General features: G+C 41.7%; 1 protein-coding gene and 1 long non-coding RNA gene across 2 annotated transcripts; one reads left to right on the forward strand and one right to left on the reverse strand.

The window, feature by feature from the left end:
* Nucleotides 1-8,710: 8,710 nt before the first annotated feature.
* Nucleotides 8,711-17,096, forward strand: LOC122199439. The gene is made up of 3 exons (XR_006193507.1): nt 8,711-8,820; nt 16,261-16,323; nt 16,973-17,096. It is a non-coding gene; the product is annotated as an uncharacterized LOC122199439 (long non-coding RNA).
* Nucleotides 17,097-20,793: 3,697 nt separating this feature from the next.
* OXGR1 (oxoglutarate receptor 1) lies at nt 20,794-21,865 on the reverse strand. Its single transcript, XM_042904519.1, has one exon. The coding sequence runs from the start codon at nt 21,808-21,810 to the stop codon at nt 20,794-20,796; it is 1,017 nt and encodes a 338-aa protein (XP_042760453.1). The 5' UTR covers nt 21,811-21,865.
* Nucleotides 21,866-23,838: the final 1,973 nt, after the last annotated feature.

Genomic DNA, 23,838 nt, shown 5'->3' on the forward strand with positions numbered 1-23,838 from the left:
CTTTTACAAAAAGAAGGATCTAATGTTCAATTTAAATTCATCTACTATGTGGTCAGAAGATGCAGGGCCCCCATGCTGTTACTCTGACCTACGTCCAGTGCAAGTTTCCTCTCTGTGACTTCATCAGGTGAGTGGAACTTTTGGCGTGTGAAGGAGACAGATGTGATCCATCATGTGACCAAGACGGAGAGAAAGGCATAGAGATCAAAGAGAAAAAAGAACTCCGAAGAAACTAGGTCACCAGAGTTAGCAAGGAAATTTAGAAAAAGAAACAGAAATAGAAATACCATCCTTCCCCCATTCTATGTCCCTGTCTGAACAATGTACCCCACATGAACCATATACCGAGTTATTTCCCCACCTGTAAAATCAGAGGGAGAAACTAGGTGGTCCCTCAGAGCCCCTCCAGCTTTAACATTCTGTGAATCTCAACCTTCCACTGAGCTTGGGAAAACTAATAGAAGTTATGTCCTATTGTAGAAAAATGTTTGGTGCTCCGAATTAACTTGATTAGGCACTGGAGATGACAAAATAATGACAGTCGTTTAACACCTAGGTGAGGGGGAAAAAAACAAATTAAGAGAAGTATTCTCATGGCACCAAACAATGGCTTGTTCAGATCCTTCTGGCAGCAATGTAGCGTCTGTTCTAAAAATTACAACGTGTTTTGAAATTACTGCTTGAGTGCATACACAATGTATGTCATGTATTTATGTAATTATGTTATTAAAACTTTTAGAAAGTCTCCAGTATGTGTGGATGCAAATGTGCCCACATCAACAACAGTATCAATGTCCCATTCTGTCCAACCCTGGCAACTTAAAGATGTTTAACATGGGCTGTCAAGTAGCCATTGATGCTGAGGCCTTAGTCCAATCGATGGATTACAGTGCAATTATTTGGAAGGAAAATATTAAATTGTCTTTGTTTATCTTCCAGAGGCAATTATCTGATTGCGTTTAAGCAGCAACAGTCCCAAAGAGCCACTGCACGGAAGAACGAGCTCGGGTTTGTTGGTCCACCCTACTTAAGTGCTGACAAGTCGGCCTGTTTTGCAACGGAGATACCAAAGCAAGGAGAGAGAAGACGCTGTTGCAATTTCTCAACCAAGCAGATATCGATGTGATGAAGTCAATTTGCCGTTAGTCATATTTTAACTGGCTGCACACAGAACCAGTGGGGTCCGGTGCAGAGTTCCTTAGGAGCCTTTTATAAAATGTTTAGCACCATCAGCCGAAGTGAAGCCCATAGAATCTGAAAACAGCCTGAGTTCTAGTGCTGACTCCAACACTTGCTTGTTATATAATATTAGTTGCTTGCTATCTGTCCTTCAGTTTTTTATTGTGTAAAACCAAACTATATGTAATAGCTCCTAACTCTTGAGTTTGTCGTTAGGATTGAATGAATTAATACAGATGAAATATGTAGATCTGTGCCTAGCACACAGCAAGCACTACATAAATGTAAGCTGTGGTTCTGGTTACAAGATTTTGTCATGAGAGATTTAGAACATTATTTAGGAAAGAGATAAGCAGGTGTTCTCGATGATCTATTGGGCTAAAAATTAAGGATTTAAAGACAATATGATGTAATGGTGCGGTGCATACGAGGCACCCGGGAAACTAGAAGGGAGCTACTATGTATTTCTTGTCTACTTTATTCTGGACCCTGGGCTATGCACATTAACCTCTGGCAACTTATGCAAGGTTTCTAACATCCCTAAAACTAGTTATTATTGTCTCCACCTTACGGATGAAGGCATGGAGGACTCACCTCTTAGTAAATGGGCAGTCATGACCAGACTCAGGGCTATAGACTCTACCATTGTGGTTTTGGCACTGGAGCATGGCAAGTCCTCCGATGGCGTGGAGGTTGGGGCTGCTGAGGCCAGGTGTGTGAAGCACAAGTCTTTAGACTCTGTTCTCAGGACCACTCTACACTCATGAAAAAAGTGGTGAGGACCTCAAAGAGCTTTGGTTAATGTGGATTATATCTATCAATGTGATATTAGATATCAGAGCAAAAAAAAAGTGTTAGGGGCACATGGGTGGCTCGTTCAGTTAAGCATCTGACTCTTGATTTCTTTCAGGTCATGATCCCACTGTTCGTGGGATTGAGCCCCATGTCAGACTCTGTGCTGACAGTGCAGGGCCTGCTTGTGACTCTCTCTCCCCTCTCTCTCTCTGCTCCTCCCCTGCTGTGTGCACGCTCTCTGTCTCTCTCAAAATAAATAAACTTTAAAATTTTTAAGAATAAGTTCTAAATTTATTTATTAACTTAAAAATGACAATAAACCTATCACGTATTAACACAAATAATGCATATTTCTGAAAGATAACTGTATTTACCAAAGCAAAAGATATTTGTGAAAAGAGTGGCATTGTTTTATGGTTTTTCGAACCTCCTAATGTCTAAAATATTAGCTGAAAGAAATGATTAGAAAAGTTCAGGCAGATGCTCAGATAAACTTGGTAAGCAAAATGCCTGAGATCATATGATTGGACTAAATATAAAACCTATATTTTAAAGTCTTCTACTTCGGTGGGAGTAAGTACAGGAATAGGCCAACTAAACCCATAAAAACCGTGCCTCATGGGCACTCCCTCAATCTTTTCTGGTCGAGGAATTCCCTTAGGTTTGATCAAAGTCATAGAATTTTAAATTAAGCTCTACTTAAAAATGACTGATGGGAGGGAAACATACCTTCAGAGAAAGCCCCAATGCTGTGTGATATCAGTCTTATGAAAGTTTCTAAACTGCTGGGCAAGAGCAAATTTTATAGTCATGAGTATGTGGAAAGGCCTGGAAAATGAAGAGGGAGACGTGGGAATAAGGTAAGGGAGGGAATAAGATGCCGAGTGGATGACACCAGTGTCTGAACTTGCCTTCCGATTGCCCCAAACCATTCCTTCCAGGTGACTAGGAATATAAACATTTTTGGCACATTCTATCTAACATGAAGAACATTGTTGAGATCTGCTTCTTTAGAGTTTATTACTTGAGATACCACTGTACATTCCAAGATAGAAAATCGAGATGAGACTGTGTGCAAATAATAGCATTCGTTCTTCTTAACTTGTGCAGGGATCTGTCAACTGGTACAGGACACTTGAACTTACAGATTACTACCTTTCATTCACAGGACGAGTGCTAATAGACAAAAAAGTAATATACGATACCGTAAAACCTTGGATTGTGAGGAACTTGTTCTGCGAGTGTTCCCCAAGACAAGCCAACGTCTCTAATAAATTTTAACTTGATAAACAAGGGATGTCTTGCAAAGCGAGTAGTACGTGATCACAACTGAGCCAACGGTTCCTGAAATTCACTTTGGTATACAAGTGCTTTGGATTATAAGCATGCTTCCGGAACGAACTATGCTCACAAACCAAAGTTTTACCATAACATTATATGATAACAGACAATATTTATTTATTAGAGAAGCAGTTTGGCCAGCGGTTAAAATCATAGGCCCTGAGACAGATCCCTTGAGTTCAATTCCATTTCTACTGTTTATTACTCCCGTGACCTTGGGTGAGTTCCCTAATCTCTCTGCGCTTCAGTTCCATCTATAAATGGGAATAATAATAGTAATTTCTAATTTATAGGGTCGTTGTGAGGATTTCATGAGTTAGTATACGCAAAGTGCTTACAACCAAACACTCCGAAGAATTTGCTGTCATCATCATAATCGATACCACCATCATTATTCTGTAGTCTAATGGTTCTTCTTAATTCTGATTTGAAATGTCTCCTCTATTGTATACACGCCAAGCCAAGCACACAGTAAAAATTTAAGCAAAAAGACTGCCTTTACAGGAGAAAACGTAATCCTCAAAATTTTTGCTCACTTGAGATGCTTCTGACACCCAAGGGAATTTTAGATGAGGTTCCACCGAATTCTTTGGTCTGGAAACCGTACCTGTCAGTAAAGATGAGAGTCTCTTCCAAAAGCTCCTCAGCTCTTCTTCCATATTTCCATCCCGGAAGACAAAAGATAACAGCAGTCTCCATGTTGAACTATTACCAACATATGCTCTGTTATAGTGTGTTATCTCCTTTGTTGCATTTTTCATTCCCCCTTTTTTCTCTTCTGCCACAAGCTCCGTGTAACCAAGTAACCCACAGCATAATTTTTTTACATTTCTTGGCAATTTCTCCTTTGACTTCCATTTTCTTGCAAGTTTAAAACAAATGATTATCTGTTGGGATCAACAAAATTCCCCTCAGCATCTCGTCTCCAGGTATGTCCTCATCTTCCTTATGCATCAATACTTATTAAGAATTCACTTGTAGCTCAACTGATTTCAGCAACGTGGAGTTATTTGGTGATTCGGCAGAGGCAGAAGGAATGTGGTTGGCAAATGAAGTCATAGCATGACTTAGCAATTCATTTTTATCACAAAGCAGGATTCCAAAGCTGATATGCATTTCTTACATTCCGGAGAGAGACCCATAGACCCAAGATAAACACCACCACCACCAACAACAACAACAACACAAAGGCCATAAACCAACCAGATGAAGGATTAGTCAGCTAAATGATCATGACTTTATTTCCCAGTGAGTTCAAGGCACAGATTCCTAAAACAGATGATCCTACTCTCTCCCAAACAAAATCTCCATTCATTAGACTCCATCTCTTACAGGTCAGGGGTCCCTTGGAAGCTTCTAAGCACAGTGAGTTAAGAAAGTGTTGGCTTTGTAAGCCAATAGTGCTGTGATGCTTAATAGCCACTACAGTACTTTTCTTTTGAAAGACCTTTCTGGATGAAAACCACCGATATCTGTGGGCTAATCTAAATTGTAAGGTAAGTTAGAAATTGTTAGTTGTTTCACATCAGTAGGAAAAGGTGCCCATTTACTAATTTTGTCTATTTAGTTCACGTTCCAAAAGGAGGATCTTATTTTATAGAAAGAGACTGTATTTTTAAAATGCATCCTCACTTTGCCTTTCCCAGCTGCATTTGGCTGAGATGGCATTTTAAGCCTTTCATTTTTTCCAATATTGAGGGTTTTCTCGGAGGCACTTTTATTTCTAATAAGCTTTTCTATGCCCTCTAGTGGATGTTTTGTTTCTGGCGTTTGAGGCAAGGTAATGTGCAATTAGGGAGTAAAATTTCGCCTGTGGGGGATAAAGGAGTAACTGCTGTGCACTCATTGTAGGATTTGAAGTGGTTTCTGGAGCACCTTCAGAGAACGGGAGATTCTAGAAGTCTAGGCTTCACCTCACCTTCCACAAAGACAGGTTGCAAACTTCCAATTTATCTTTCCAACCTCTTTTCCTGTGCTCCCCAACACAGGGCTGTGTGAAATTCTGCCTCACTTAGACTACATTGGATAGTTTATTATAAGAACTGGTTATTTCAGTCTGAAAGTTGACAGAGAAGAGCCTATTTCTGTCCTTAAATTCTGGATCCTGGAGAAGAAGCTTTAAAATTCACTCCTCTGAGAAATGGAAAATGAATTGTGTCCCTTTCTAAGGCCACCGAGGACAGCCACGTGGCATTTTGTGGGGCCTTCTTGTTTTCTGGTCCAGTCCACGTGGTTGGAATCACGTTATTCTCAGGCTCCGGCTTTCAAAAAGCCAAGGTGATTTGAAAAATACGTTCTGAGATGTAACAGCTGCAGCCATGTGGTCAGAGGCAGATTTATTTTACTAGAGCCTCCGGGCCCTCATTGCGCCTTCTGTAAATTTCGATCTCTGGTAATTATTGGAAATGACACCAACTCTTCTTAATTAACCCCTCTGACATAAACAGAAGGTGTGCTTCCTCCGTGAATTTCCTGCAGAGGGCTGCGCGTTGGGATGGAGAAGATTCCATGGCTTGGCTTTCTCATCCCCCATTCGCCAGTACTGAGACTAAAATGACGAGGTGGATTTGTTCGGGCTGGAATTTCTCATCAGTCTGAGAAGAAATGCCATCCGCTGCTGATCCAGGGGTGGAAGAAAGGGCCAGTTCTAAACAGGGAGGCAATACGGGACGTCACAAGCGTGTCCAGGGCAACCGAGGTGTGGCCGTTCTCTTTTCCATAGTTCTTACACCATATTTTAAAAAGAGTGCTGTTTTAAATGTTTGTACTATGAGATAGATCACACACACACACACACACACACACACACACACACAGTTTACTATTGGATAATGAGAAAACAAGAACCCTCGCACCCACTACCCTTACGAGGCAATGTCAGTCTGTTTGATAAATCAGTGTGTAAATGTTTGTCCCTAACAGCACCGTAAGAGAATTCACTTCTCTCCATCTCCTCACTGATACTTCGCTTTGCCCAACCTTTAAACACTCACCCAACCTGATGGGTGCGAAATGGCAGCTCTTTGCACTTCCATTTTGCATTTCCCTAAATTCCAATGAGTGGAAACAGCTTTCCACATACCTGGTGGCCTTTCGTGCTACTTCCAGGAAGTCGCTACCTACGTCTTTTTACTTACTGTTTCTGCTGAATTATCTGTTTTATTCACTTGGAAGAGTTTTGCGCGTATTCTGGGTATGTAGGGGCAGCTGTTTCTACAGCAAGTATCTTCAGAGACAGCCTCGAAAGACAGTTGAGGTTTGTCGTTTTGCTCTCTTCATGGTGTATTCGGATGAATAGAAGCTCTTAATTTTTTACATAGTTGAATTTATCAATATATTTACGGTTTGTAACTTTTCGTGGCTTGTGTAAAAATCCTTTCCTTTTCGGGTGTTTAAAGACAGGCTCCTTTACCTTCGAAAGTGTTACCGTATTATCTTTGATACTTGTCGCAAAGAAAGCTCACGGCCTGGCAGCTCCCCCTAACTCATGCCCCTCCCCCCCTTCCCGAAGGTAGCTACCGTGGGAAAGCGTCTGCTCAGTCGGCAATTAGTTGACCCACCTTTGCATGGAGATGGGGCCACATGACCCGCTCTTGACGATGGAATATGTGTAGAAGTGATATGGCACTGTTGCAAGAAGTGCATGCCTTCTCTCTTTCCTTATCCAATCAGATACAGGGACTCTGGGATCCTGGGACTTGGTGAGGCCACAGATAGAAGGCACAGAAACGCTTGAATCCCGCACGTAGGTAAATAGCCTGCCAGCCAGGAACACCTATGTTGGGCAGTCACTTGTGCAAGAAAAGGACCTCTGTTGCGTGAATCACCATATTTGGGGGGACTATTTTGTTTCATCAGCTAACATTTATTACCCTAACCAGTATGGGAATTGCTATCTTGAAGTGGGAATCCCCCCGCCCCTTAATAAACTGTAAAATTTGTAGCATTGAGGTAATAGGTGGGTGGCAGGCAGCAAGGAAAACAATAAAACCAGACTGAAATACGGAGAGCTCTATTCCCTGGTAGCATAAAACGTGGCCTGCTGTAATCTTGAAAGCGTATCTGATGCCTAGTAAATATGTGGATTTGCAAGCAGTAATTGGAAGGAGCTAGAAATGTTGGTGTGTTGGTTTCTTCTTATAGCAAAGTGCGAAAAACAAAAAGGTGAGTCCCCACAAGAAGTGGCTGGCTCAAGGGCAGAGATGAACGGGAATGGAGAGAGTCCAGGAACTTGCACGTTTGAGGACTGGCAGAACTGTATCTATGCTGTAAAGCAGAATTAGAAGCTATAACGGAAAGGACTTTGAGCAGCAAAGGTCCCGCAGGGGTTCTCAGTTACACGAAGGGGTTCGGCTCTGTGGCCAAGTTTGCATTAAGGTTCTTTCTTTCCACTTCGAGGTTACTTTGTAACATGGCCTCGAGATACCTGTCATTGCATTTGAGAGAGTCAACCGTGGGGGGTGCGGAGCAGAAAGTAAAGATACACATCAAAGAATTCTATCCAGGGAAGAACTAATGTGGTTATTCATACATGGGATTTACTGCAAGCAAATCGATGAGGAATCTAGGAAGTATCTGTGGGAATATCTTGCTAAATAAACTGAAGCCTGGTTTTAAAAAGCCTGCAACGGGGCCCCTGGGTGGCTCGGTCGGTTAAGCGTCCGACTTCGACTCGAGTCATGATCTCACGGTCCGTGAGTTCAAGCCCCGCGTCGGGCTCTATGCTGACAGCTCAGAGCCTGGAGCCTGTTTCAGATTCTGTGTCTCCCTCTCTCTCTGCCCCTCCCCTGTTCATGCTCTGTCTCTCTCTGTCTCAAAAATAAATAAATGTTAAAAAAAAAAAATTAAAAAGCCTGCAACTATAAAACAGCTCTCACGCCTCCAAACTTGCCCCAGTAGGAAGCTGGCAGTGAACATGAAGCACCCTCAAGGAGTACGTATTCCTCCAGCCCATTTCAGATGAGGCCTTAGGACTGTGGTTCTCCCAAAGTGTGGTCCCCAAACCAACAGTTTCATAGTCACCCAGGAATCTGTTAGAAATGTAAATTATCCCAACTCACCGAATCAGAGGTTCTAAGAATGGTGCCTAGCAATTTGTATTGTAACAAGCCCTCGGGGAATTCTGATGCTTGCTAAATCTTAAAACCCCTGCCTTAGAGGAGAAAGAATCAGGAAAAATCTCCCGGAGGATGGGGAACAGTGAAAAGGAAGTTTCTTCTAGAGAACAGAATTGAGTCTATTCCGGAACATCACAGCCAGGGAAGAGGGTTTTCACAATGTCTACATGGCAGGGGTTCAACATTCCCATGACTATTGTCTTCTTCCGTTTCTTTTCTCTGAAGGAGCTTTTACATTGATATTATCTTTACTTTGTTCTGTATTGAGGTGGGGATGGTCGGCAGAAAACCAGTCTTTTAACTCCTAAATAGCCAGATAATGAGGCTCTTACAACCAAACCATTTGGAGAGAACTGTGATCGGTTATTGCTGATGGAATGTGAGAAAGGTGAGAAGATTCGGGGGGCACACGGGTGGCAGTGGGGTGGCAGTTCGTTAAGCATCAGACTCTCGATTTGGGCTCAGGTCATGAGCCTACATTTTGTGGGACTGAGCAGGCTCTCAGCACAGAGCCTGCTTGGGATTCTCTCTCTCCTTCTCTCTGTCCCTCCACCCGTTCACACACACACTCTTTCTTTCTCTCTCTCTCTCTTTCTCTCTCTCTCTCTCTCCCTCCCTCAAAATAAATAAATAAACGTTAAAAAAGAAGAAGATTCTGAGGCCCTGGGCAGTGGAGGCCTCACGAGGTGAAAAGTCTTTCGCTCCATGAATCACTGCATGGACAAAAGCTGCCTTCTGACCAGGAACATCACTGATTTTTTTAATGAGTATCAAACTTGTATTGTCTTAAGACAATTTCTAGTTCTATTTCCTTCATGGTTATAATCTGTTGCATTTTTCATTTTTTCACAAGTTCGTAACTTGTTTTTATGTCTTAGATGTGTCTCTTTAAAAGGCCATATGTTATATTAAATTAAAGGGTCGTCTGAAAGCTTTGCTCTTTTTAACTGGGATATTTAGTATTTTCACATTTAGTGTGATTACTGACATATTTGTGTTTGTTTTTCCATCTCATTGTATGGCTTCTGTTTGTCCCACTTTTTTGTTTCTTTTTCCCTCTTCTTTCTTGATTTCATTTAAATTTTATTTATTTATTTATTTATTTATTTATTTACTGGCTGGTTGACTGACTTATCTTTTATACCTGCCATGTGACAGAATTGGATTCATCACAATCCTTGGCCTATGACAGATTCTCATCACCATTCTATGCAAAGCCTTCCTTCGTATGATCCATTTGTTTGCATGCTAAGTACTACGATAAACACGTGTGACCTAATTGTGCGACTGTTTTTGCTTTATCCCCCATTCTCTTTTCCATCTCCTTCTGAAAATCTGCTCATGTATATGTGAAGCCTCCTCAGTCTTCAATCCAGGGCCCTTTTACACTTTTCATTTTCTGGTTTCTTTGGGTTTCTTTGGTATCATTCCAGATAGTTTCTTTCTTATCTCATTTCCAACTCCTTAATGGTCTTTTTTGCTGTATCTAATCCCCTATTTTACCAATCCATTAATATTTTTTTATTAAATATTACATTTGTTATTTCCGGAAGTCTTGTTTTCCTAAATTTGCTTAATCATTTTATAGTCTTATCTTTATCAGTCCACTTCTTAGAACTTTCTTAATTTTTTGAACAAAATAAACATTCCATTTTATAATCCATGCCTAATATTCCTCACGTAGGAAAGTCTGACACTCTGATTCTTCTATCCTCCAACTCTGATGTACTTCACCCATTGTGCCTTTTGGTTGGCATTTCTCGTGCTTTCTTTTTAAATGTGTTTCTCATTTCCTTGGAAACTTTACCACCAGGAATTCTTGGAGACCTAGGTGAAAGCTGTGTCCCCTCAGAGAGGTTTTGCATATGTTCTGCCAGTTGCCTGGTGGTACTACCCATCTGGAAATCACTTTAAATGCAATTCTCCACTTGAACTTCAATTTAAACATGCAGATAACAACAAATGTACATGAGGGCTTGATGCTGACTATGATTTCTCAGGGGCAGATTCATTTTCCTTCTGCCCGGTGTCAAAGTAAATACAGGCTATTTCACACGCTGCTTCCTTCGGCTTTGTGTCCTTATTTATCATTCTTCCTAACATGGAGAATGGAGCCCATTAACACGCTGGTTTTCACGAGATCTCCTATTAGAATCCTTACTTTTTCAAGTTTCCTACATTATGTCCTGTCTCTTATAATTAGGATGACCATGTACCACTCAAGATACTTTGAAGAATAAGAGTGGGTGCTATTAATAATTACACCAAGGCAACAGGCCTTAACCAGGATATACGATCACCCTACTTATCCAAACACAGATATCAAAACTTAGGCTCAAAAGCACCAGATACTGTTTAGAAAACTGCTGTTTTTGTTGCTTGCTGACCTCTAGTTCCCTAGCTATATATTGTATTTTGTCCTTTGTGGATTTTTTAGTTTCTTACCAGCTCAGTGAGCATTTTTATAGGTGCTTACGACAATACTTTGTTTAGCCATTTTTGTCGTTTCCAATTGGAAGGTTGCGCGGTAGATTTAATTTAGCATGTTACTAAAAACAAGTCTTTCCCCTCTTCTTCAAAGGCAATACAAAGACTCGGTTTAAGCATGAATTTTTCATATCCAGAAATTGGTCAAATAAGAAGTGGGATTATAAGTAGATATTTCTTATTCTCAGAGAGGCTCCTTTGTGTTGTTGTTCCATATGTCATACCTTCTAGCACATTGCTAGCAGCTGGAAACACAAGTAAATGTGACTGTGTGTTGGAGGAATTAAAATCTCACCAGAGACAAAAAGAATGCACGGACATGGAAGACTGGTAATCCAAATCCTGTGTAATAAAGTGCTCAAAATGCCTCATGAATAGAAAAGAGAGGTGGGAAGCTTGTTTTCCTAGGCTGGATGGTTGGAGAAAAGTTCTCAAAAACTAAACTTCAGCAGTGCTTTTGTGGATGGCTAAAAATTGAATAGAGGCCTTAACATTGGCTGTGTTTTAATTCTTTAGTATGAATAACATCTGGGTTTGGGGAAGGGAGAAGCTCTATTAGTTAAAATGGACTATGTGAATCAGAAAATGTTTTGCAAGAAGGTACTTTGTTTTTTTGATCCAGAGAGCATCAATTGTGATGCACATGTAGATTTTTTTTTTTTTTTGGCTTTCATGGTGTACGATTCAGATATTTATAGTGTTGCCTCTGATAATGAAATAATACTAAGTATTAACTGTGGTATTGATTGTCTCTTATGTGGATTTAAACAGATAAATAGGGCATTTAACCATATACAATTAGCACCCTAGGATATTTCTGTGGCTTTGCCATTTAGAACACCCTTCAGAGTTATCAGTGAGAGACATTTAGATAATTATATATGTTCCTGAAATAATCCCTTTGGATTAAGCTCTTTAGAACATAACTAGGGTAATAATAAACTAAAATGCAAAATGAACTGGATAAACATTTCGCTGAGATTTGGTAAGTAAATGCAGAGTAGCATAAATAATCACCCTAAAAGGTACATATCAATCATGCAGCTAGTTTGCACGATTGTCTATCTTTGGAAGCAGACTTGCTCACTTACTCAGGTTTCTGTCTCCAGGGTGTAGCACAGAACTTTGCACATGTTATAGAGGTTCAGAAGATGCTGGTGTTAGTTAACCTGATTGCATTTAAAACTGATATTGAGTCCTAAACATGAAGGCATTCCTCCATTCTATAAATCCCTTTACTTAACCAGCAGCAATATAAATAAAGACTAAAAAAGATTTTATGCATGTATGTTTTATTTTTCTGTTAATGTTCCTGCAGGGTCTTGTGACTAACCCCCCAAAAATCATTTAGAAGCATTAAGGTAGTGTCAGCGAGCATTTCTAGAAAGAAAAACAGTTCAGGCTACGAGCATATTTTCAAATCACAGGAAAAAAAATGATATGCTACTATATAATCACATAACATATACTCTTAGTTCATATGTGATCACAGAGATAAAATAAGAAGGCAATAGGGCAACTTCAAGGAACTCAGTGGTTTAGGTACACTTAAAAACATCCCACTTTCCTAAAACCTCCCAGAGGCACTCAAGATTACAAAAATCAGAGAATGTTTTACCTGCACTGAAATCAGGAAATAACTCTGGCATCATACTACCAACCTCAGAGACTTTCTTCTAGTTATGAAGCATTTAGAATAAATTGAAAGAAGATGCCAGGAGAACTCTCGGCTCCCCAGTGCAGAGCACACGCCAAGATGTGGCCAGGTAGCAGAGGGCAAGTGGAATAACCCCACTAACCTCCCCCTGCTCAGTAGCCAAGAGTTCTTTGTTGTCTTTTGAACAGTCATTCTTTTAGAACCTCCTGGTCTGTTTCAAAGATGTCTCTGAGAGTATTAATTTATAGGTTTTTTTTGAAATTTTCTTATGCTCCCTACGGTGTTTCTGTTTCCCTGAGTGCTTTTTCCCTGTGTGTTCATTTTGGAGTCTCTGATCCCTACTCCAGGCTTTCATCGGTCACCTTGTTATTTGTGGCTGACCGCTCATTCTGAAGAGGAAGGCACTGAGAAGCAGGGTTGACGAGGGGGTCAACTCGTAGGCAGCCCCGTGGGTGAGCAGGCTGAGCTATTCCCCAACTGTTAGCATCGAGTATTTTCTCTCCTTTTATGTAAGTCAGGAGAGTGTAGTAGTTCTGCACACAGGCTCTGAAGTCAGATCACCTGGGTGCATGAAGAAAGCCGTTCTTCCACATCAGGAATTTGTATCGGTTATTGCTGTATTTTCATTTCCATAGAGAAGAATGCACGAATCTTCTGCTAGGAAGTGCAAGCACGAGTTGCCCTTGGTAGCAGAGCCACGTCTTTTTATCCAGTACTTGGCACCTCGCTTTTCTGCTGCCTTCAGTTTTGTCTATTGTCCCCAAGAAACTTCCTGCTTCAACCTCCCCCGAATGAAGAGCCTTGAATTCTGGTGTGGGAAAGGGACAGTCGTCGGTTTGCACAGGAGAAGGGAGAGTCTCTGGAGATGCCATTGTTTCTTATTCAGGCTTTAAACCAAACCTCCTGTTGTCAGTCCCATTTACAACCATCCCTGAGAGGGAGCTAGTGGTAATTTAACTCCTAAGCATTTTGCAGTTAACCAGAGTACGTCAGCCTACCTACAGATTCCCCGCATTACCAGCTCTGTTTTTGTCTGGCTTCACCACTCAACCATGGGCTCTCAGCTTCCATACCTTCCAATATCTTTATACTTATGTTCCTGTCATTGCTCTAGTGTCACTTGAGGAGAGGAGGAGACTCACCTCCATGTTTAAATTAAAATCTCCCACATTTTAAGTTTTTTTTTAATGTTTATTTGTACTTGACAGAGAGAGAGACAGACAGACCGACAGAGCATGAGGGAGGAAGGGCAGAGAGAGAGAGAGAGGGAGACACAGAATCCGAAGCAGGCTCTAGGCTATCAGCACAGAGCCGACGTGGGGCTCGAACTCACGGACTGCGAGATCATGACCTGAGCCGAAGTCGGATGCTCAACTGACTGAGCCACCCAGGAGCCCCTAAAATCTCCCATGTTTTGTGGAAAGCATTAATGAGAAAGGCAGGAATCCTCCACACGGATACCGCTCCCCAACCTGGTACACGGTACAGTAGAACGTTAGGGAGAGGCTCTCCCACTGTTAGCAACACTAGGACCGGGCGAAACATAGGATCCAATGTTTTCAGGCTGGGACTATAGATGAGGTAATGCTATAAGCCCCACGGTCACCCAGGCTCTCTGTCCAGAAATAATTTCCTGACTGTGGTGCAGAAATCTGAAGTCTAAGCAGAAGACAGCAGTCCTGTGGTCCCGTTGATCTAAGGAGACAGAGGCCAGAGTTTGGCATTGTTGAATCATTTGAAATATTTGGAGCAGAGCACCAAGGACAAAGAAATCATGGGGAGCTTAGGGGCCCCCATGCAGATTTCCTGTGATTCTTGGGTCAAGGGCGATGTTTGCAAGGGAGACTACTTGATATTCACCAGTAAGATGCTGTTATGGCATCAGAGACACCAGTGGTCAAGCAGGGCAAGGGCGTCTGGCCCAACCAGGGAAGAAAAATCTCACTAACACTCCATTAACGCATCTTGCTGAGACGGCAGAAAGCTGTGTCTTAGCTGTAAAGACCATGCCCCAGAGTAAGGTCTATTCTAGACATGCTTTGACAAAAAAAGCCTAAATCCAAGTCTGGACAAGACCAAAGGAGAAACAGAATTTGGCATTTGGGTCCTGCTGTGTTAGAAGGGTATGGAAAACATCATGGACTTTTCACAAACCTGTTCTTTAAAAATTTGTAGAACCGAGTCAACATAATTTTAAAGTGATTAGCAAGTAAATGCTGTGTCTACTAGAGAAAAGTCACCAATCTTCAGAGGACAATAATAGAATCTAGAATCTCTACAATGATGTACTCACAATATCCGGTATTCAGTAAAAAATGATTATACATGCAAAACAGAAAGATGTGTCTCACAGCCAAGAAAAAAAAAAAGCAACCAGAAACCAGCCTCAAGGTCACTTTACATTGTTATTATTGTTACTTGAGTCAGTTGCTCTTTAAGAAACCACTGTGGTCAGCTGTGTAACAGCCTTCCAAAAATGTCCTTGTCCTAATCCCAGGAACCTGTAAATATCCTACATTACACAGAAAAAGGGATTTGAGGATGTGATTCAATTATGGATTTTGAGATGAAGAGATTATCCTGAGTTACCCAGGTGGGCCCAAGGTAATTGCAAGAGATACAATAAAAAGAAGTAGGAGAATCAGAGTTGGGCAGAGGAGATAGTCACCTAGAAGCACAAATCAGAGAGAATTGAAGATGTTGGCTTTGAAGATGGAAGGAGCAGCCATAAACCAAGGAACGAGGTGGCTTCTAGAACTTGGAAAATGCCAGGAAATGGCTTCCTTCTGGAGCCACCAGAAGTAAGGCAAGACAGCCAGTCCCTGCTAGATTTAATAGACAAAGATAATAAAGGAGCTATGTAAATATGCTTGAAGAGTTGAAAGAAAATGACTTATTTAGTGAGTGAGAGGAAATTTCAAAAGTGGAATTAAATAAAAACTTTATAATCAAAAAGTAAAATAACTGAAATAAAAACCTCTCAGGGGAGTCCCTTTGATTCTCTTATGGGCAATTTTTATCAGCCAAGCAAAAACTAATAGACATTCAAGGAGACAGGATCCCATGACCCATAAACACAGGCAAAATGGCAGACAAGAGAAGCAGACCCAATGGTGATATGACATTGGAGCAAATAGATTGGGACTTTAAAATAACTGATTATTCAGTTCTAGAAAATGTAGGGAAAGGGACAAAACAGATCAAAAGACAAAAACAACAACAAAAACTACTTCACAGAAGTGGTAGAATAAAGAGAACCAAAAGTACATTGTATAAATTAAAAAAAAAAAAAACAATATCTGAAATCAGGAATTCGATGCATGAGTTTCATAGCAAATTATCTATAGTACAAGCCAGGATTAATGAAAGATAAATAGAAAATATTCAGAAGAAAGTGCAGAAAAGGAAATAGAATTGAAAGAAGACAGATCAATGTGCATAACAAATGTAGTTTCTTCCCAGGAACTCGGTAATGACCAGGGCTCTCACCCTTCAGGGATTTTTGCCTTGCTGGCCTTGTATCATCTGATATCATCTGGACTCATTGTATAGTATCAGGTAGATTGTATTGAACGGTGTTTGCTGGGAGGAATTTAAGAATGAAATTAGCACAGGAAGTGAGCATTTAGCCTCAAGTGCTACGTGGCCTTGTCGTTATTAATGCCTTGTTCTCCCTCTTCTCAGAGCTCTCTAGGGGAAAGTGAAAATGCCCTGCCATAGTCCAAGAAGATACACAGAGGCACTAAGGTGGGTTTGTAGAAGCATGGCGCAACAAGGCCAGCTCGTTCCCCAAGGCTGCAGCTCTAACCCTGTGGGTCACAGCAATGGCCGTTAACCCTGAAGAGTTAAAGAACAAAAATTTGGCCCATACAGAAAGGATACTCTGCCAGTACTTACACTCTGTCTTTTCATGCCTTATTTGTGCCTTCCCAAAGGAGGAGGAGGAGCTAAATGTAATCGGTGGGTCTGTGCTCAGAGTAGCAGGGGAAGAGACAGTTGATGGGTTAAAGATCTTTACAGAAAAGTCGTAACAAATGAAAGCAGAAGGGTGTTAGACTTTTAAAAGTCACCACTGTGAACACCCTAGTGGGTCCAGACAATAAGTAATGATGGGAAAACTATGAAGGGCAAAGGAAGTTGTATCTTTATGATACAAGGATCAGGCCGATACATCCTGAAACCCCTGCTCAATCGTTAAATGGAGAGCAGTCAGGCACTATACCTCCTGAGGTGGAGTCCTGTTTCTGTGAAAAGAAAACAAAGGAGGAAGGAGAGGAGGCAGGGAAAGAGGGTGGGAGGGAAAGAAAGGGAGAGGAGGGAGGGAGCGAGGGTGGGAGAAAAGAATCTACGTCTAATCTAACCTCCAGTTCTCCTTTCTAATTTACACCAAATGCAGGGCATGGAGCCACATGACAAACAGCCGAACGGAATTAAAACGCAATGAAGAAGATTCCACAGGGCAAATGACTCAATCCCTTCAGTAAATAGATGACAATAAATAAAGGAAAGGGGAACTCTAATAGATGAACAGAAATTTGATAGACCTATCAACCACATGTAGTGCATAGACCTTGTCTGGACCCTAATTTGAAAAAGCCAACTGTATAAAGACATGTTTGGGGTAGCCAAGGGAAGGAAAATAAGGATTGGATATTAGATAATATTAAGAAATAATTTTTTATTTTGTTTGGTTTTCTGCTTTTTGAAAGAGATCAACGTTGAAGCATTTATAGGTGAAACTACTATGTTTCCTAGGATTTGCTTTTAAATATTCTAGCAAAAAAACAAAAGGGTGGGGGGAATGGATGAAACAAGAATGGCAGGATGTTGGTTACTGGTGACATTCAGTCATGGATATGGGAGGTCATTTTGTTACTTTTTCTACTTCTTTGACCATTTAAATTTCCATGATAGGGGCTCCTGGGTGGTTCAGTCGGTTGAGCATCTGAATCTTGATTTCGGCTCAGGTCATGATCCCAGGGTCGGGGGGTTGAGCCCCATGTCAAGATCCATGCTGAGCATGGAGTCTGCTTGAGATTCTCTCTTGCGCACTCTCTCTCTCTCCCTCTGTCCCTTTCCCCCGCTCACACTCTCTCTCTCTAAAATGAAAATTAAAAAGAAAACATTTTTAAAAAAATTCTATGATCGACAGTTAAAAACAAAGTGGCGGGGTTACCGCGTCGCTAAAGTTTGGAACAGTTTTTTCTAGATTCCCTGCACTCAAGCGCATTGGGCCTGACTTGAACTTAGATTCCTCATATGGTGAGAAGACCCAGCAGCTCCCTCTCTGGCAGACAGTCAGAGCTCTGCTCTTTTGTCCCCGTACTTTCTTGGCCTACAACTATGAGACAAGGTCATTCGGGTCCTATTCTAGTCTTGGGAGTATCATCAATCTCTTCTTTTGGCCTCAGTTCCAAACACAATTAGCCCAGAACTCTTTACTTTGGAAAATAAGACTGACCCTTTGAGTCTAATTTAGCTCGGATCTTTGCGATTATATTCTATCAGCAGAACCCTGGAGGACAGACTGTCATCTGCACCTGACCCATACCTGCAGGGAGCAGGGCCAATAAAAGAATAACACAGCTGAGTGAGCAAAGGTATTTTGAGGATAAAGGAATATTATGCATGTTCCCAAACTAAGGTCGGTTATCCAAGGTAATAGAAATGTTAAAAATTTGAGAAAATGGGATTCAGTGGCAGAGTAAAATCCCTAAGACAGCAGAGTAAGGACCAAAGACACAGTGGAAGAATTGAAATCAGAAAGAGAAATGATTTACTGTTCTGTACATTTGTGGGAAGAAGGAAAAGGATAAAAAAGATTCTACAGAGACAGTTGAGACAGACATAAAGGAGATTCGGGTGGCTTTTTTTCTGGTGGGTAAAATCTTTGAAATAAGAAAGAATAGAGACAGAAAGGGGTTTGCGTCCCGGGCTAGAATAACAACAGCTGTGGTACAGAGGCTGACCTGTCCACACTTTGGTGAGGGCGGGACACTGGGGAGATGGGAAGGAGAGCTACCCGGCCTTCAGGTTCCCAACGGGCCTCTGAATGCTGTTTCATGCTGTGCAGCCAACGTGCATGAGGAAGTCAAGCCCTCCAGTCAAACAGCTCATTCCTTATGCTCTGGAAAGGCCCTGGAGACGATGGCTCAGAAGGTGGGTGGTGGAGACAGTGCCATCATCCAGAAACATCCATGTGCGGAGCCATCGGCCTGCCTCTTTCTTCCCCCTGCAAGCCTGGCAGAGGCTCCCGGCGCACATCTTTACTTAGGTCTAAGTCAGATGTAATGTTCTAGAAGAACCTGAAAGTCACAAACAGTTTTGCTCTCTACACATGGAGAACATAAGCTTCATGTAAATATATATAATGGTGGTAAAGCTGCACTTTCACAGAAAAACACTACCAGCTTATTCAGTATTTATCCAGTGTTTTTAAATCAGTTTATTGGGGCACTTGGGTGGCTCAGTTTCATAAGCGTCCGACTTTGGCTCAGGTCACAATCTCGCGGTTTGTGAGTTCGAGCCCTGCATCAGGCTCTGTGCTGACAGCTCGGAACCTGGAGCCTGCTTCAGATTCTGTGTCTCCCTCTCTCTCTCTGCCCCTCCCCTGCTCACACTCTGTCTCTCTCTCAAAAGCAAACATAAAAAATTTATAAATTAGTTTATTAATTGTATCGACACATTTACTAAGGTTTTAAATGTCCAGACTGAGCATTTTTCTCAAACTATTTCAACTTATATTGTGATAATTAGGCACACACATAAATCAAAAATAGCTTTAGCTGTTAAAATAAATAGATAACATATTTTCAAGAGAGTCACAAAAGAGAAAGTTATCTAAAGGGAATCGGTGTTTCTGAGAATCGTTTTCCACAGAAATCATGAGGACGTTAGATTTTACTTAACACCCAATATATACACGATATTTAAAAAAAAAATTTAACATTTATTCATTATTGAGAGACAGAGAGAGACAGAGCATGAGCATGGGAGGGGCAGAGAGAGGGGGAGACACAGAATCCGAAGCAGGTTCCAGGCTCCAAGTGGTCAGCACAGAGCCTGACGCGGGGCTCGAACCCACCAGCGGTGAGACCATGACCTGAGCCGAAGTCGGACACCCAACCGATTGAGCCACCCAGGCGCCCCTATATACAAGGTATTTAAAAGGACTTCTGTTTCCCCAAGAAGTGGCTCCTCCTTCCCCAGGATGTGGTGATAATAACTAGTATTAGTTGGTCATTTTTATAAACTCAGCAGCAACTTTTAAAATGACCTACAACAATACAGACATAATGACCCACATATGTTGCTATTTCCACTGACATCTTTGGGGTGTCTCAGGTGAATTGTACTGACCGCCTTGAATCTACTTGACTAAAGCCTTGTGAGAAACGCAGTTTAATGGCCTCAAAGCAAAGTTTGAAAGAGTAAGTTTTAAAGCTATGAAATGAAAACAGAATACTGAAAAAGAGATAAATAATGCCTTGGATAGTCTGGGGGTTCAACACAAACAGGCCCCAGTATGAAGGGGGCATGAAACCATGAGTGAGTAGCTTGGTTTTCTCCAATCTTGGCACTAACTTCCTGAAAGATCTAGGGCAAGTGTGTGAATAAATATATGTATATATACATACATATATATATATATATATATGTATGTATATATACACACATACATATATAACTGTGTATTTTATTGGTGAGAATAGATGTTTTTCTTTTTTTTAAGTTTATCTATTTTTTTGCTTTGAGAGAGAGGAGAGAGAGAGAAAGTGAGAGCTGAGGAGGACAGACAGAGAAAGGGTGAGAGAGAACCCCAAGCAGGCTCCTCAGTGCCAGTGCAGGCCCCAGTGAGGGGCTCGAACTCATGAACTTTGAGATCATGACCTGAATCGAAATCAAGATTTGGAGGCTTAACCAACTGAGCCATGCAGGTGCCCCAAGACTAGATGTTTTGCAAGATGTCCCTGATTTGTAATAGTTTGGATTCTACATGTGAATCTTCTGCTGATATGCACGTATCCCATTCTTACCTCTACCCTAGGGAAGATCTCAATTAATGGGTTACCAAGAACTCCCGGTAGCCCCGTCCTGGCTTTAGCACGTGATTAGCTGAACATACAATATTTCCTGAGAGCCACTGAGGGAGCCGTTCTGGACTTAGAAGTTAAAATGTCAGCAGGCTTTTCTTCTTGGTTGACTAAATGAAGTATGTCAAGGGTTGTTTGAGTAACTGATTTTTTTTGCTTGTTCCAGGTCCCCACTGGCTTTGCATCTCACCATCGAGCAGAGGGCCTGCTGGAAGTTGTCACTGACCACCACATACAGTAACAGGTTACCGAAGGTGTTCAGGGCGGCTAACAGCCTAGAAACGATGTACGCTTCATGGATCTGATTCTCGATGGGGCAGCTGATTGAAAGCAGTCGAGATTCGATCCGAATGACCCTCAAGATGTGGAAGGGTAAAAAACATATGTAAAACACGAGGAGTAGCAGAATGGTTAGCCTTCTAGCTTTCTGCTTAAGGCAGCTGTGATTCTGAGGTCCTTGGGTTAGGGTGCAGATAATCATTGTATAGCACAGTGTCACTATCACCAGGGGAAGGCAGAAAGTAGTTGCAGTCAAAACTAGATTGTACCATTTGATAGCGGCGAGGTCATCCGAACTGGTAAGGTCAAGGCAGGCTGATCTATTGGGCCTGGTGGTTGATGTGATCAGGAAGGTCATGGGAATGACGGCCACCAGTGAAATGATCCACACCACAGCACAGGCCACCACGGCCCATCGAGTCTTGTGAAAGGAAAAGCAGCTCATGGGGTAAATGATCACGAAGTACCGGAAGATGCTGTAACAGGTGAGGAAGAGGATGCTGCTGTACAGGTTGAAATGGAAGCCAAAGCGGATGAACTTGCACATGAAATCCCCGAAGATCCAGTTTTCGCCGCTGGCATAGTAGTGAATCAGGAAAGGGAAGCTGGTTAGATACAGCAGGTCTGTGCAGGCCAGGTTCAGCATAATGATGGTGCTGCCTTTCCATGGCCGCATTTTGAAAATGTAAGTGGAAATTGCTACTGCGTTCCCTGGAAAGCCCACCAGGAAGATGATGCTATATGTTACAGGGAGGTAGTGCCTCTTGAGTGGGATTTTTTCATCAGTGCAATTTCCAAAAGGTGCTGCAAAATCGGGGAAGTCAGAAGAAGCATTTGCAAAACTGTCCAGTGGCTCATTCATGGCTGTCTCCTTTCATCTTGCAGGAAAACAAGCGTTCGGTTTGGCAACACAAATCACTTCAAACTAACTCCCTGATAAAGGAAAATAGAAAACATTAATGATAGGGTAATGAAAACAATGATCTTCTTTTAAATGAAAATTGCTCTCAGATCCTAAATGTGCCACTTCTTTCTCTTTAATCTCAAAGAGACCCTGTGGAGAAGAGATTGAATTTCTAAGAAAACGATTGTGAGGCAAGGCATCTAATAATAATATGAAAGTTAAGTTACCACCAGAATGAAAATGAAGGATTGCAAATAAACAAATACACGTAGCCACAGTGGACATCAAGTTGGCAAGGTTGCTGTTTGGGGAAGCCACAGAATGTCACCATTAGAGACTTAACAAGACCTACCATTAATCAAGCGCCAGGCACTTCACCATCATGTAACCTCTAAACTTCACAAGACGCTGTGCAGTGTTTCTTATTATCTCTATTTTACAGGAGAAATAAAGACTGAGGGAGGTTTTGCAACACGTCCCTGGAAGGCACCTGGTGGCACAGCCAGGGCTCCAACCTGTGTCTCTCTGATTTAGAGGCCATCCTCGATTCTAGCCTCCCTCACTACGCTGCTTCCCAGTCCAGATTCCCCCACGTACGTGATGGAACAGGAAGTGTGAAGGCATGAAAAGACAGAATACTGCCCATTTTTTAAATGTAGATTTCACATCTTGCGCCATCATACATACGGTAGATTTCATTTTCCAATGTCGGCTCTTCCAACCTATTTTAATAGCTAATATAATTTGTTCACGGGAGGGTGTGTGCGTGTGTGTTTGCCAGGGGAGAAGGAAGAGCAGATTCATGCAGCGTTAAAGCTTTGCGCTCTGTCGCCAGCCTGCCTGACCTTGATTCTCAGTTTGGCTATTGAGAACACTTGTGTGTCCCTAAGCACATTGCACAAGCTCTCCAGGGCTGGGAGCAGTGGCGTTTTAATTTCCTTCTTCTTACTTATCAGGGTTTTCTAAAATTTTGACAGTGAATTTCTGCAATGAGAAAAGCATGAAGATTATTTAAAAGAAGAATCACTTACAATTAGCTTATTATTCAGATGTAAATAGATGTTGGTAAAATGTATCCACTTACACATTTACGGAGTGCCCACTGTGTATTAATTAGGCACTCTGCCAGCTCCTAGAGATACAAAGTGAATAACACACACAGATGTACAAGCCACTATCACAGTCTACTGGGGGAGATAGACATGGACATAATTTTGACGAAATGTAACCCTACCACATGGAGCTGTCAATATATTTTTTTTAAAAAGGCAGGAAAAACACTTGGAACACTACTGGGCACATAATAAGTGCTCAATAAATGTTGGGTAGTTGTTAATCACTAAGTCCTTTGATAGATGAATGGCATGAGACGGAAGGGAACAATTGCCTGGAGAACAGGGGAGGGCACGAAGCAAGGTCATTAGGAAGGAACATTTAAGCGGAAAGTAGCGAGAGGAAGGGAAAGGCATTCTAGGCAAAAGGAATAGCATGTGCAAAGGCACTGAGATATGACAGAAGGAGATATTCAAGGGAGCTCTGCTCAGCATGGCTGCTATATTAAGGACCAGTGGGAGATGAAGCTGGAAAGAAAATAATAGCTGATAATAAAAATAATAGCGCGTCCTGGGTACAAATGTATACAATGTATACTCTAGTATACATTCATTTTATCCTCCCAGCAGTCTGGCAAGGTAATTCTGTGATCATGCCCATTTTATCGAGGAAACTGAGGCACCAAGAAGACAATGAGTTGCTCAAGGTCACACTGCTAGTTAGTAGTGAGCCATAAGATGAGGACTAGGGCAGTCAGTCTGCAGAGCTGGGATGCCTCTCACAGTGAGTAGGCAAGAGGCAAATAAATGCTCTAAAATAACAAGGTTGAATTAGACTTTATCCCAGATGGGCTAAGTATATCAAACATCCTAAATTGTGTGATCCAGGGCTAACCTGTCAACAATAACGGCACCCACCTCTTTGGGTTGAGAG

This window comes from Panthera leo, chromosome A1 (assembly GCF_018350215.1).
Source record: "Panthera leo isolate Ple1 chromosome A1, P.leo_Ple1_pat1.1, whole genome shotgun sequence".
NCBI classification, from domain to species: domain Eukaryota; kingdom Metazoa; phylum Chordata; class Mammalia; order Carnivora; family Felidae; genus Panthera; species Panthera leo.

Bases quoted from the DNA above. Each gene is read 5' to 3' on its own strand.
- OXGR1 (XM_042904519.1), bottom strand. From the start codon at position 21,810: ATGAATGAGCCACTGGACAGTTTTGCAAATGCTTCTTCTGACTTCCCC.